A 15,987-nucleotide genomic window follows, 5' to 3' on the forward strand; every position below is an offset into this window, starting at 1 on the left:
ATGAGAAGTTTCAACATATTTGAGTGATTTAGATAGAGCCCAGTTAATGGAAAGTGTGGAGAGTAAAACGGATCAGTTCCAGCTGCTTTTTAGTGACGTTTTCACATTAAAAAAGAGAGAGGGCGCAAAGAGAGAGTTTGAAACACTACAAAGCAGTTGTGATCCTTTTGCAGTAGGGGGAATACATAAAGTGGCAAAAATTGAGAGTAAGGGAGTCTTGCATATTTGTGTTACGACCCGAAATGTGTCAAGGAGTTTAAAATGGTGGTGGTTAAATTAAATTGCATATTGCGAGGAGGGCTGTAGCAAGTGATAGAACGTGTGCTCTGCATGCAGGAGGTTAGGTTCCATGCCTGGCATCTCCAGTGACAAAGAGGTTTTTGGATCTCAGGAACTGTCGATGATTAAGACTAGCAATCTGGGTACCCACGTACTGCTGCCCCTTGTGGCAGCCAGCTGAACTACAGCAGCCTTACCAGGACCCGGACTGATCCTGCCCAGTCAGGCTGGATATAAAGACGCCCTGCTTGAGCTCAGATGTTGCCTTCGTGGTCCTAATGCACTGAGTTTCCTTACCTGGTTCTTGCTTGGTTTGGCCCCTGGCTTTGGCTCTGATTTTTGGTTTGTCTTGCACTCCTGGTTCTGGTTTGTCTGCTGATCTTTGGCCGTGGGCTTCAGCTTTGACTCCAGGCTTGCTTCCTGACCCCAGCTCCTGGTCTGTTCCCTCGCTGCTGGTTCTTTGCTTGGCCTTCTCAGACTTTGTGTTGCGACACTTCCTCTAATGGCTGTCTACAAACCAGCATGGGCAAAGGGCTGGGAACGACCTTATGTGTGGTGGCCTCATGTGTTCGTGTTCAAACAAAACCATCCCAACATTTTAAAACTAGGCCGGGCCTGTTGTACTGTGAATTGAGAAATATTGCTTCACAACTGTGCGAGGATATGAGCTCCGTCTGCCTGGTAATCAAAAACATCCTGTTAAGATTGGTCAGCTCGGAACACAACTCATGTTGCAGATGCAAGCCTGCGCCAGGCTTTTGCATGTGCTTATGTAACTGTTCTAGGGGGAAAGAAATGTACAAACAGTCCCTCCAATTACATTTTGTCTGGTGTGTTGTCACTGTGCTTCAAGCGTCAAGCTAGCTTTACGCTGAGCAGGGCCAAGCAAATATTAACTCTGTCTAATGATAAGGTCAGACTGTTTTAATATTCCAGATTAATTTGGGCCGCCTTGTTGTTTAACCATATCAAGATTGAGCTTTCCCTGCAGTTCCTCTGTAAACTACATGCTCCTCAGTGCTTGTAATCGTTCAGATTCCGCTTTCGCAAGGGCGGTAATGTGCTTAAGGAATGTTGTTCAGTCAAACAGTAACTTCAGTTCAACAAATGTACAGTTGAATCCTTCATGTTCCTCAACTCCTGTGCTGTTCGCATTATGGGTTCCTTTTAAATGTCAGCCTAGCCACATGGGAACTGTTTCTCCACGAAGAGTTACTGTGTGGCTGGGATAACACAAATGACCTAATCGTGTGAGTGGGACGGATTGTGTGTGTCCTGCCCATGGAACTGGTACCTTGATGAGGAGAGATCGAATTCCATGGGACAGATCCAGACAATCAACTCCCATCCACATGATGGGGACAAACGTTGAATCTCCGGACATCTCCATTTAAAAGAAGGATTTGAAAGTTGTAGGGCTGAGGAGAGGCCCTGCCTTCAGTCTTCAAAAGTTGCTACCAGTAATAGGAAGCTGCCTACTGAGTCAGACCATTGGTCCACCTAGGTCAGGATTGTCTGCTCTGACCAGCAGTGGCTCTTCAGGGCTTTAGGCAAGACTTGTTCTCAGACCTATCTGGAGATGCTGGGGATTGAACCTGAGACCTTCTGTATGCTAAGCAGATGCTCTACCACTGAACTATGACCCTGACCCCATCCCCATCAGTCAGAGCAGACAATACTGGGCTAGAGGAACCAGGGGTCTGATTTTGAGTCTGAGGCAGTTTTAAAAGCAGCTCCTACCTGACTGGAGCATCATGTAAGGAGCCATCAGATAGAAGCTGAAGCACGGAGGGAACAGAAGTGTGGATCCAGCTTAGAAGCTGGATTAATATCCTACAGCTTGTTCATTTGCATGAAGGAGGTAGGAATCAGTGTTCACTTCTCCTCCTTTTCCCAGGGTGCTTCTGTTCATAGTATAAGGCAGAGTTAAGTCCAGTGGAAACATCTGAGAATCCTACTTTGCTGAAAACGATCCTCTCTGGTTGGAAACTGCCTTGTGTCCTCTTGTTCTTTGTTTCCATGTACACAGTATCCAAGCAGGCATATGTTCTTGACTTGTTCCTAGTATGTATCTAATGGTGCTGAGTTGTGTTCATGTGAACAAAGGCTGAAAAGGGGCCTAGGTAAATTTGCCTAATGAAGCCCTCTGTAATTCTTAACCAATGTGTGTCGGTTTTGTTCAGTTATTGTCTCTCACTTCACTTTCCTCCTTGCCTTGTAATCCTCTGCTAAACCTTCTCTTTCCACCCTATGAAACGTATTCCATAAAGGGACTTTTGCTAATATTCTGCAAGAAACCTGTAGATTATCCTCTAAACTTGTCCTGCTCTGCTGAGCAATGTGAAAAATGGTAGATCAGCAGGACAAGAAGTGTTTCCTTCTCTGCTCTCAACAAGTGTGTCTTTGTGACTCGTATTTGCCTACAATGCTGGTGTGTAATATCTCTGCAACACCAGTTTCTGAAGTTGTTTTGGCTCTGGGGTTTGTAGGCCCTGCCCGAAGCACACCTTTGCTGGCACAGCAAGTCTAGGGTGCCTTTGCACATTTACTTCTCTGCAGTTTGGATAACATAGTATGAGGAGTTTTTTCATTCTTATCGGCTGTAGGCTGCATATGTATGTGGTATGCTTTTATTATTTTTAGTTGTTGCCTACATTGAGCCTAATGAGATCAGCTGGGTTTAAATGGAAAGACAGGTGGGTGCAAGAATTGCAGACTTCTTCCCTTCTAGGGCAAGCTTTTTAATAGGGTTTCCCAAGTTGAGAATATCACATCACGAGCCACCTTTAAATAAATAAAAATCAACTTCCCAATTTAACTGTTTGTCTGTAGTGACATAGGCAGTGGCATAAATTTTTATTGAAGTTATGAGGTATGCAAGAAAGTTTTTCGTTTCTAGTTTCAGTTTTTAACTAATGCAGCCCCATTATTTTCTTTCATTTGTAATTCCATATTATTTATTTTATTTTGTTCCTCCCTCATTTGTTCATATGGATTGTTTTCTTTTTCACCATTATCTGTGGCAGCAATAGCTCCTCAATGCAGCTGACTCCTGGCAGTTGCCATTTTAATTTTCCCATAATGCCCTGGATGCAGTTCTGGGTCATTGTGGGGACAAAATGGTGTCTTCCACAAAAACATGGCAGCCTTCAGTGGTGGGAGCCATTTCCCCCCACTACAGTGCAGCAGATCGACACAACAGGGAGATGGCGGGAAACCTGGCAGTGCTGGGAGGTTGTAAAATGGTTCTGTTAAGAAAAGAGAGAGCCTGTCAGAAAGCTCCTTCTCATCCCATTCTGAAAACAAATGGGGGAACAAATGGCACACATTCTCTTCATTCTCATTCCATAGCTTTCATTTTCAGAATGAATGGGAATGAACCAAATCTATTCAGATTGTTTATAATTTCTTACAAATACCTATGCACACCCCGTGGCATTTTAAAAACTAAATTTCAGTGAAAATATATGTTCCTGTCATAGTGCTGGGTGGGGGGAATTATAATTTCCCTCCCATGGGAACCCAAATTGGACCTCCTTAAAGGTTTCCCATACTGTATAGGATGTGTGCTCCAGACTACTAGCTATGGCCTTCTATTCAGTTCTGCTGATGGACTGAACAAAGAGAACCATTTTGAACTTACTAGTCAGCCAATTCAAAATGATCTTGACTCATTTGCAACTATTGTATGATGCATATGTAATAGATACCTGAATAATGGGCATATCTATGGAAGTGTAAACCTGTAGCATAATATTTGATTCTTTTGTTTCCTCAGATTCAATGGCAAATATAAGCAGTTGTCCCAATACTTGATGCACATTTTTCTGGATATCATGGATCTGCTGGAATTTAGCCTGCAAAGCATTTTCAAAAAGTAACATTTGTCTCCTAAGCTTTGGTCTTTTTCGTTGGTTCCAGTCATGGCCAGCAAAAGGAAATCTACAACACCTTGTATGATACCACCAAAAACACTTGCCTTGCAGCACATGCCATCAGCCTCTGAAGGAGCTGATCATGAAGAAGTTCAACCATCTGGTACTCCTATCACTTTGCCTACTAGTGATAATGTTGTTAATAGTAATCACAACAGTGCAACGTTGTCTAACGGGCATAGCGGTATTGTCGATGGTGATACTTACAGATGTAAGTTTTGCAGTTTTGGGTCTCAAGATGTTAATCACTTTCTCGGGCACTTGGATTCTGAGCACAGAGACTTTAGCAAGGACCCCTCCTTTGTGTGTGTGCAGTGCAGCTTCCTGGCAAAGAGCCACAAAGTGCTTTCTCATCACAATGCAGAGCGCCATGCAGAAGAAGCCAGTTTCATCTGGAATGTGGTGAAGCAAGGCAATCACATGATTGTAGAACAAACCAATGGAGACCCCACTGCCTGCCAAGACCTTCTGGGGGATCTACCTGAGGAAGGACAAGACGGTCAAGCTGAAATCATCATTACTAAAACACCCATCATGAAGATAATGAAGACGAAACCTGAAGTTAAAAAAATTCACATGCTGAAAGAAAATGCCTCTAGTAAGCTAGCTAGTGACTTGGAGAAAAAAGGTGGTGAGCAGCCCTTCACCAATGGGCCTGTGCCAGTGAGCCAGTCAACAAACAGCACTGTCAAATCCGCACATGTTGTCAATGGCTCTATAATAGGAAATATGCCTGTTTTGCAGGCAGGCATCACCCAACTTGTGCAATTGCAGCAGCAGCCACAAGTTCACCCGCAACTTCCCACTTCAAAATCCCTTCCCAAGGTAATGATTCCCTTAAGTAGTATTCCGACATACAATGCAGCAATGGATTCCAACAGCTTTCTGAAAAACTCCTTCCATAAGTTCCCTTACCCCACCAAAGCTGAACTTTGCTACTTGACTGTTGTGACCAAGTACCCAGAAGAACAGCTGAAGATCTGGTTCACAGCCCAGAGGTTGAAACAAGGTATCAGTTGGTCGCCGGAGGAAATAGAAGATGCACGGAAAAAAATGTTTAATACTGTGATTCAGTCTGTACCCCAATCCACTATTACAGTGTTGAATACGCCTCTAGTTACAAGCCCTGGCAACGTTCAGCATCTCATTCAGGCCAGTCTGCCTGGCCATTCGGTTGGGAAACCTGAAGGAGCCAGTGGTGTGCTGGTCACCCAACCAATAATAGCAAACGGACTTCAGGGAACAACCTCATCTCTTGCAATTGCAGTCACCTCAATTCCAAAGACCCAGATAGCTAAGCCACCCACCAGCGTGTCCCTATCTAGTACTGCATCAACTCTGAAAGTGGTCAGTACTGCTCAGTCGCAGCTCACTGCCTGTCCAAACCTATCTTCACAGTTTCTAGATCCTAACATATACAAGAATAAGAAGTCTTATGAACAGCTGTCTGCACTAAAGAACAGTTTTTGTAGGAATCAGTTCCCTGGTCATGCCGAAGTTGAGCGGCTGACGAAAATTACGGGCCTCAGTACAAGGGATGTTCGAAAATGGTTTAGTGATAGGAGATACCATTGTAGGAACATAAGAGGCAGCAAGGTTATGCAGCCTGGCGACAATACCATAATAATTGATTCAGTACCTGAAATTACCTTCACTTCATCTCCTAAAACAGCCACAGAGCTAATCTCCGCATCAGCAGCTGCGCCTGTGGTTCATACCCCAACACGCCGGCAGTCCTGGCATCAGACGCCCGACTTCTCCGCCACAAAATATAAGGAGAGGGCCCCTGAACAAGTGAAAGCTTTGGAAAGCAGCTTTGCACAGAATCCCCTTCCTCCCAGTGAGGAAGTGGACCGTTTGAGGAGTGAAACCAAAATGACAAGGAGAGAGATTGACAGCTGGTTCTCTGAGCGGAGGAAGAGACAAGCTATCAGAGAATCAGAGCCACAAGCAGATGACCATGTTGAAGACGACTCTGTGGAAGAGGACTCCTCTTCGGATGACCTGAGAGCTTCAAGTGAAAATGGTTCATTGGACGCAGCCAGCAGCAATCAACTGTCAGGTGAGCGCAAAGTGACCCCTATAAAAATCAATCTTAAGAACTTTAAGGTCACGGAGTCGAATGGCAAAAGCCAGTTGCCAGGCATGAGTGCAGATGGTCAGAGAGAGAGCTCTCCTAGCAGGCCGCCAATGCCCCAGAAACCCAAACTTAGCTTTAAAAAGACTGCTCAGCAGAGACATTTGCTTAAACAGCTGTTTGTGCACACCCAGAGGCCTACAAATGAACAATATGACCAAATATGTTCTCAGACTGGCCTTCCCAGGGCAGAAGTGATTCGCTGGTTTGGTGATAGCCGCTATGGGTTGAAGAATGGAAATTTGAGGTGGTTTGAGAACTACAAGCATGGCATCTTTCCTAAAGGCTTGGTGATCTCCGGTGAAGCTGGCAGGGAGGTCCTCCAGGACTATTTCCAAAAGAACAAGATGCTTTATGAAGATGACCTCCCAGCTTTGTGTGAGAAAACCCAGATGACCATTCCACAGGTCAGGCTATGGTTTGCTGAAAGGTTGGATGAAGAAAACAGGGCAATATCGGACACAGGTAGTGAAGATCAGTCCTCAAGCATCGGTGAGCCACCCAGCAGTCAAAAAGGGATGTATGATGCCTTTTCTGAGGTTTCTGAGAACAGTGAATCCTGGGAGCCTGGAGGTCAAGATGGCAGCTCTGAGCTTGGAGATGCAGATAGTAATCTGCCTGCAGTTAACTTTGGTAAGCAGTCTGTTGACTCCCATGACTCTTTCTACTAGCTGGAGCCTCTCTTTGTTAAATGGACCCAGCTTCAGCATCAAAAAGTACATTGAACAAATGATGAACATACGAACAAGTGAAAATTCATTAGAAATTAATTTTGTTTAATCTTTGGGAGTGAGGTTGAGGGAAGGTGCTAATGTCTCCTGATGCTTCCCAGTCTTGCTAATGTTGCCAGTACTACTGAGAGAGCGAGCATTAATCAATTAATTACTTGATTGATTAATTAATTAATTAAATTTATATACTGCCTGACTCCAAAGGCTCTAGGCAGTTCACAAAAATGCACACAAGAAAAACAAAATAAAACAAACTGTTAAAATCAGCAATTTAAATCATTCAGAGAGTACTAAAAGCCTGGTCGAAAAAATGTGTCTTAAGGGCTCTTCCGAAGGCTGGCAAAGATGTTAAACCCTGAATGTCTATAGGGAGCACATTCCACAGTCCTTGAGTGACTACAGAGTTGCTGCCATATGAGTCTGAGTCACTGCCCGAGTCACTGCCAGACAAGTCGGTGGTATATGGAGGTGGACCTCTCTCGATCAGAATGTGTGGTGGGGATGATAATCTCGATGTGCGTCTTTCACAGTGGGGGTCCTGTTTTCTGTTGGGGTCATCTAATTTTTGGGCAGATCTTGAATCTCACGAACTTGCATGGACACATGACGAGCAGCTTTTCTTTGACTTGTTTGAATATTAATAACTACTTTATTTGTTGACCACCCCATAGCATTTGTTCTCTGGGTGGCTCATAAAGTAAAATAATAAAACAACAATTGAGTAAAACATACAATCAAAAGCACATTAAGATAAAACACAAGGTTACAATAAAATATAAAACCATGTTTAAAATGTAAAAAAAACCCACCCAAACCCAAAAAACCTTTTATATGGCCTGGATGAACAGAAAGGTCTTAATCTGCAGTCCAGAACAGCAAATACGACGGTCCCATATGAGCCACACTGTGGCAGGGGAGGGGGGGCACTATTCCATAACTGGGTTGCCACCACTGAAAAGGCCCCCCTCCCTTATAGCATATTAATCCATATGATCGAATATTCTAATAAAAAGGCTATTTTAGTCCTAAATGTTTTCTTCATATGGCACTATCCATGTATGCAGCACTTTACAGAGTAGCATAAACAAAAAAGCCATTATCCAAGGAGTTTACAGTCTAAATATCAACTGAGTGGAGATGACAAAGGGAGAGGAGGAAGAAATTTATAAACTAGGGTAACAAGGTGTGGATATGATTAGATGTAGTTACATCAACCTAGATTTCATTTTGATACTGCATGAGTACTTGGGGATTCAGCTAGAAGGGTTTTGAGGAGGGCTTTGAAGGAAGAGAGAAAGGTGCCACCACATGGATGTTAAAAGGTGTTCTCCCATAAAGGGCAGCAAGGATGATTACAATTAAGTGTTTAAGAGGGCAGGATACTCCTGCCTGACTGGGAGTGGAAAAGCTAGAGTAAAGATCACAGGCATAATTTCCTTGTGACCAGATTAGAAGGTCAGAAAGCTAGTTGGGCAAAGACCAACTCCTCAACACTCTCCCGCAGCAGCAGGCATTTAAAAATACAGTTTCCCATAAGCTACTTTCTTCTTCTTCTTGGAGCAGCTGAGGTCACCGTGACTTTGTTTTCTCAGCTCTCTCTTGGCCTTTCTGCCTGCTAAGTCTTCCAGTTTTATAAAGTATATTGTGACGTGTGTTTGTTTTCAGAAACAGATTGAACCAGCACTGCCTCCGCGGAAGGATCTGCTATTAAACTGGCGAAGACTCTGCAGCTGTGGCTTGGTCTGAATCTTTGTCGAAGGGCCTGAGGAAACAATGCCATAAAGCAAGATCTTCATTTCGTAAAGCACTTGGGAGAGGGTGGGAAATGAGCAGTCAATGAGACCTTGGTGGGATTCTGGAGTTTACCAGTCTCCTGCCTGACCTGACATAGGAGAGGAACCCGGCATAATGTTGGCGCAATCTCTCCCCCCTGGAATATGACTGTCTTGTTTTCTGATGGACAGTTTCTTTCATACTTCATATCCAAATGGAACCAGCTCTTTACTATTGCCAGCTGACCTGCACAAGGATCATGAATCTGGGGCATTGTGCTAAGCATTCTTGTTTCATAGAAATGGACTATAATCAGCACAATACATTTTTAATCTTTCAGTGTTTGTTCTCTGAAGGCTGAATCACTGCATATATTCCCCCTCACATTTGAGTTTCTAGGTCTAGTTTATCTGTGTGCGTTTCAAGGATAACATCTGAGCAATATCCTCAATCTTATGCATAAAACCAGGAGAATGTGGCTAACCAGAACCATTCTTCATTGAATACCAGGGTGGTGTGTACTACTGAATAGTAGTAGCTAGCACAGCAGAACCCTTTTAAAACCCTAGATGATGGCATCTAGTATCATTCATTCCTTAATGTTGAACAGTGTGAAGGATTTCTTACCATGGGAGGTCCATGGGAGATGTCTGTTAATCAGAACATCTACAATTCAGCCACTTTTATTGGTGAATCCAGAATCTTTTTGATTGTTCAAAGCAAGCAATTGCTTTCTTTCCTAAGAAGACTATGGAGGAAAATGCAGTCTTAGGCAGCTGTGATCAGGAAGGCACTTAATTGGCAGACAGCACATTTTGAATACAGTCCCCCTCACACATCTAGACCAAAACTGCGCTAGATCCCATACCTTCAAAGGGGCAGACTTGCCATTTCCTGCCATCTTTCCAGCCATTTCAGAGCTAGGATGGAAGTTGCTAGTGGCTTTGAGCTATGCCAAATGCACAGTGACTCTTACACATGTAATGGGTGAGCATACCCCCCTGCTTACCTGTGTCTTGGCTTCTTATTGTTTTGAAAATGATATTATTTAATTATTTTATCTGCAGAAAACTTTTAATGCACTGTGCTAGCAGGAGAAGTTTATTTAAATGGGCAAGCTGATAGCCCTAAGCAACTGCTTTGTTGGGTGCGGTTGAAGAAGCTTGCTTCCTTAGAACTCAATAATCTTTTCCAAAGTAATGCGGGAGCACAGCCACCTCTTCTGCTTGTATTGAGCATTCATGCTCCAGCCTCTTGCTTGGATTGGTGTTCATTGTGTAGCACTTTGGGAGAAATTTCTTGTTGGTTCTAAAGCACTGCTGCGACTCGGCTCAATGCGTCTTTTATCATGTAGCAAAAGTGTTGCCTTACAACTCCAACGCAAGCCGTTAATCTCAGGGCTGTGTGTGTTGCACAATTCTGTAGAAGCACAAAATGTCGTGCTGGCACAGAATTCAGTCTTTTTTGGAACTCTGGGTGGAACTGCATGCAACACAGGATTCCAGGATTCTTTTCCCCCTGACTCTTAAAATTACAGTTTGAAATGGACGACTGTGTGGGCAGCTGCTACCCCCCCCCCCGCACCATTTTCCTGCTGAAAACCACTCTTCTTGGGCAGTTTTTACCCCCTTGAAGGGAAATATTGCTTTATGAAGAATATAGGTTACCTGGGCATGGACTCTTTTTTTTAACTGCACAGTTTGCACACACACAGCCCTGGTTTATATTAAGGAGCAGTTCATGTGTTGAAAGAAAAGGCATAAGGGATTTGCATGTCTCATTCTTCTACTTCTGCTGTAATGTGAGAAGTGGGAATTCTGCCCAAAAGCTGTCATAGTAACATGGGAAGCTGCCATATACTGAGTCAGACCATAGGTCCATCTAGCTCAGTATTGTCAACTCAGACTGGCAGCAGCTTCTCCATGCTTGCAGGCAGGAATCTCTCAGCCCTGTCTTGAAGATGCCAGGGAGGGAACTTGGAATGCTCTTCCCAAAGTGGCTCCATCCCCCAAGGGGAATATCTTAATAGTGCTCATGCATGTAGTCTCCCATTCATATGCAACCAAGGCAGACCCTGCTTAGCAGAGGGTACAAGTCATGCTTGCTACCACAAGACCAGCTCTCCTCCTCCTGTCCGGGGCTTTTAGCTCTTTCTGTGAAGGAGACCTACGTACCCTGCTTTTGCTACCCACAAGTGGAAAAAGAGGCCCCACTAGCTTATGCTGCTTTGAACACATGAAGCTGCTCTGAAAGAGAGACCCAGAAAAATATCTGCTCTCTCACTATTGGATTGCTAGTCTTGATTGCCACAGCCCACTGCTCCTTGAGAGGTAGTCCCACCCCACCCCCACCCCACAGTCGCTCTTGGAGTTGATGCTAGAGTCTGGAAAAGATGTCATACTGAGCAAGTCTGGCTTATGTTCTGCCATGGAGGAAAGAGGTTTGGACCTCAAGCACAATTGATGTGAGGAAGTGGTTGTAGCTTCATGCAGTCATACCTTCAGAGCACAAATAAGATAAGTGAGCAGTGCCTTCCCAGGAATCCGTTGGCCAGCTCCTTTGAATGGGAACTAAACCAGAGTTCTCCCAGTGAAAGAGGCAGCCCCATTCCCTTCAATCGGATTAGTGCAGGAGCAGTTCTTGGTTGTGTCCTTGCTTTCCCGTGTCTACATACATGCAGTTTATTTCAATAATATGCACATATACAGAACATACATAGTTTATGCATAGTGCCTACATTAAACATGTACATGTACAGATTGCTGTGTAATTACATTGGAAATCTCACTCAGCTCTCTTGAGGAGAATATGGTTTTTGTGTACACCCAAAAGGTAACTTGGAAGTAGCTCTTTTGAGACTTAACCCAAGAATTGCAGTATGAAAAGATTACTGAGGATGTGATCCTCTCCATTCTTGCTTAGAAAGTTCCACTGATGTCTGAGACACCCATTTCAGCATGTATGGGATTGGAGTAGCCAAGGTTAGCAGCAGATTAAACATTTGTATTGTTACTTAGACTGCAAACTTTGAGATCAAGTACTGCTAATCCCTCCTTTATGTGGATGAAAAGTTAAGACAAAATCAATTGCTGCCTGCGTTTGTGGCACAGTGAGATGCTGCTTTAAAGGATGTTGTATTTAGCACATGATAAAATGGAGTGTGAGTGTAATTTAATGGTTTAGACTGGAACTGTGGTTGCTACATACAGTAGGGATGTTCTGCAAAACACCTGTACCCCACCTAAAACAGTGAGACCCTGCATCTGTACCTGGACTCAGCATTTACTTTTGGGTGCATAAATTCTGACACATACAAAGCCCATTAACTTCAGTGGAGTGGGTTGACTCTGTGTGTGCAAAGGCACCGACGGACAGTTATGCTCATCTGTTGAACAGAATGGGGAAGCCTGCTTGCCCAGAAACATGGTCATTCAGTGCATGTGGATAGGGACCTGGAGTTCAACTCATGGGTTTGTGCTGACGGATACCCTGCCTTTTCTTGTATCTCACTTAAATTCATTCATAATATCTTAATTAGACACGGTCTTTTCAAGAGAGAGAGAGAGCTGAATAAAAAGTAGGAAGTTACATTTACTGTAGTCAGTATCACCTTGCTTAAAATTCACAGTTTTTGAAACCAAGCTTCAGGAGCAAAGATGTGGTTGCAGACCAGATATTGATCTCTCCTCAGTGGTTTCAAAGCCACTGTTAAACCTTTCTTGTCACAGGAAGCGTTACCAGAATTTTGCACAGGTCTTCTAGTAATACAACTTCTTGAACTGTGTATAGGAATTCAAAGTGGTGTTTAAGACAGACCTTGTTTAGGAGAAGGGTTAGTGTGTGTGTATGTGTGTTCTCAATTTCTCATATGTGCAAGTTTTTAAACTTATTTTGCCAGGGATGGAACACTTGGCTAAGGCAACTTAAAAGTTGTTTGCCCCCCACCCCCCCACACAATGATTTCTGCACAGAAATCAGACTAAATTGCAGCAGGGAAGTCAAATACTTTTAAGTAGCAAAAATTCATAGTAGCAAAATTCATCCTTCATTTCCACCCCCTGAAAGAGATTTCAGGGTTGTTTTTTGTGAAATACGGCTGCTTTACAGTTTTAGATAAAGATATAGGTAAAGTAGTTAATGGCACTTAGAAGCTGGGTTTATAAAAACATTAAGGATATGTTTGTTTATAGGCTGCTAAATTTAAGTTTTCTGACAATATTTATCTGGTTTCTAATTATTGCATCTTGCTCTTGCCCAAATTTCGCAAGGGCAGGGGAAAGACACTGGGGTAGAAATCAAATTATTTAACCTCTTCAGCCCACTTTGAAAACAATTTAGATTATCTGAATCCTCTAACTTGAGTTGTGATTGCTTAATTTGACACATTCTGAATTCATATGATGGTGCTGTGTTACATGTGTACTTCTTTGCAAAGGAGTTTATAGCATACATGGATCCCCCCCCACCAATGCAGCTACCTGTAAGCCTTAAAGCCTGCACGGGTCAGGCTGAGAGTTAACATGACCCAAGATCATCTGTGGTGGCAGGGTCTGAACCCAGCTCTCACTAGTTCTAGTCCAGTATATTATCTACTAAACCACACTAGCTCTGAATTGAATTTAACTGACCCGTCCAACATTAGCATGCTTGAATCAAAATCTGTTGCCTGCATTGTGTCCTCACATAAACTTAAGGCTAGTTTGAAATTGCAGGAGTAATGCTACTCTTGGTGCAGCTCTTTGTGTAAACAAGGGCTTGCTTACTGGCCCACACTATTTCTCAAGCTGTGAGACCAGGCGGTGCTCAGTAGATACTTTGGCTTGACAATGTCACTCCATATGGCCATCTGATCAAATCAATCTTAACATGATGGCATCACTATATAGCAAGTGGCATATGAACTCTTTTTCAGTTTAGAACTGTGCCAGAGATATCAGAAAAATGCAGAACTGGAGATGCCACTTGAAACCTCTTTAAAAACTACCCCACACAAGTTTTCCTTTCTCTGAATAAGCAGGAACATGGCAGATGAAATGTGGGGATATGCAGAATTCTGAACCAGAATTCGAAGTGTTTTTAGATCACAAGAGATTGGAGGATGTTCAGCTGCAGGCACACACTGTCTCTTCGCATGGTATTTATTAGTCATACTTGCATCTTAATTTCATCCGCTTCTATTTCCTAGTTACGTGGCTTCTTTTCTTTTTAAATTGCAAGCCAGTTGGACCATCCTTTGGAATAGGAACAGCACATTGTAAAACACTTTTAACAGTGGGCTGGTGCACGTGGGCTTCCTAACATGGCTTGCAAAGGAATCTGCAGATTTCCTTTTGTGAGGGGTCTAACCTTTACAGTCTGTTAGGAGCTTCTCTGGTGGTCTCCTTTTGAATTGAATGAGAGGTGTGCTTCCTCTCACTGGGGTTAGCACAGACGGTTTCTGGTGGATTGCAACTCACATCAAGGGCGGCTTTATGTCTGTGTCTGCATACACAGGGGAGTGTGTTTTGTTAACTACCAATGCTGGAGTTTAGCTCCTTGACAAACGCATGGAATCCCAAAACCAGCTTTGAAATGCATGAGGCCATCAAGAACTGGATTCACGTGTTTATGACTGGTAGAATGCATGTGTATTTAGAAAGCATCTCCTTTTGACTGTGGAAATACAGCTTACATGACACATTATGAAAAAGATGAGGTTGCAGAACCTATCCATGGTGCACATCATTATGTTCAAGAGAGGCAGGCATATGACATACTTGGGTGACGTTAGGGAGTTTGTAGTGGGAAAGCCCAATGGATATGCTGCAAATTTGTAGGTTTTGAATTGTGCAAAGCTGCTCCCAGGTGCCTCAAATGCAAGAAGGCAAACAAAGCAAATGAAGCAAGAATCCTGCGGTTACTGGTTCAACCAGAAAAAATGTACATAAATCCAAGGGCTCCCTTTTCAATCTGACATGTTTCTCATTTATGGATGTTTCAACAATGATGGAAGGGTGGTATTCCTCATGCTGCTGAACAGGAAGGACATGTTCTTACAAAAGAGTTACCTACCATAAGTACTTTTCTCAAGTGATGTTTCCCAAGAATCTGCTCAAAAGCAAGAATGGTTTAACTTAGTCTGAATCTCTCCCCAAACCTCTGTAGAACAGTGTATTCCACCCCCCTGCCCCGCCCCGGCTGAGAAGGTTTTCCCTGTGAAAAGTTCAGACATAATTTTACCTGCCTGGAGCAAAGACATTTGCACATGCTCTAGGATAATATTTCTAATGCTGTCTTCAAAATGTGTTTATTATGGGTCTGCTGTTCTTCATCCTATGTAAAATTGTCCTGCAGAGCACTTTTGGCTTTCTAAGCTGATGGGAAACCTGGATACCTTTTTAGAACTTTGATATCTCTGCAAAGCCACTGAAACATAACTGCAAAAGAACCCTTAGAAATAAGGGTGGCCTTAGCAGCAGATGAGTACACCGAGCCTCTGATGCAACGGTCCATTGGATAGGGTTCCATTTTTGTATCTCTCTTGGTAGGGCTGATTTATGAAAAATGTGAAGAAAACTGGGTTCTTTTTGTACTTTTGGTAAAAACGTTTTGAAGAGGAAAAGAGCTGAAACTGTCTGTGCGGGTGGATGTGAGCTCATTCATCCAGAAAGAGCTGATATGTCACTCACTTTTTTTTCCTCCCAGCAATGCCACTTCTGCGAAGTGAACTGCAAGTTTCCCTTCATTTTGTATATGTGGCTTTGAGGGTGGGAATAGCTTGCTTGTACAGATTGGTGAAATGAGACCTTTTTGGTTGTTCCTAAATAAACAAGGCCAAAAACCACTTTTTTTTGCACGCCTGTGAATTCTGGGGCAAGGGTGGGGGGGAATGCTGTGTTGTGCGGAGTTCATCTGTCCTAAGCGTCACTGCCTTCTAGAAACTTGCTATTAAGTTATAGCTGCATTTGGAGATAGAATTTAGGTTTATTAATCAGTCCAAAACAACAACAAAAACCACTTAGCTGTGAGATGAAGAAGTATTACACTCCACTGATGGGACTGCAGCCTTTGCCGCTCCTGCCCTCAATATCCTTGTTTAAGGCTCTGTTTCAGTTGCACTATACTGGAAGCGGCAATGCTATGGTAAAGGTAA

General features: G+C 43.3%; 1 protein-coding gene across 8 annotated transcripts in view; it reads left to right on the forward strand.

Annotated features, from left to right (window-relative positions):
• ZHX3 (zinc fingers and homeoboxes 3) overlaps positions 1–15,678 on the forward strand; it is a 70,099-nt gene extending 54,421 nt beyond the window's left edge. For all 8 annotated transcript variants that reach the window (XM_053251009.1, XM_053251011.1, XM_053251010.1 and 5 more), the window contains 2 exons: positions 4,058–6,984; positions 8,748–15,678. In XM_053251009.1, coding sequence (XP_053106984.1) covers positions 4,203–6,984; positions 8,748–8,758 — 2,793 coding nt within the window. In that variant the 5' untranslated portion in view covers positions 4,058–4,202 and the 3' untranslated portion in view covers positions 8,759–15,678. The remainder of the gene's footprint in view (positions 1–4,057; positions 6,985–8,747) is intronic.
• Positions 15,679–15,987: the final 309 nt, after the last annotated feature.

Source organism: Hemicordylus capensis, chromosome 4 (genome assembly GCF_027244095.1).
Source record: "Hemicordylus capensis ecotype Gifberg chromosome 4, rHemCap1.1.pri, whole genome shotgun sequence".
Lineage (NCBI taxonomy): Eukaryota > Metazoa > Chordata > Lepidosauria > Squamata > Cordylidae > Hemicordylus > Hemicordylus capensis.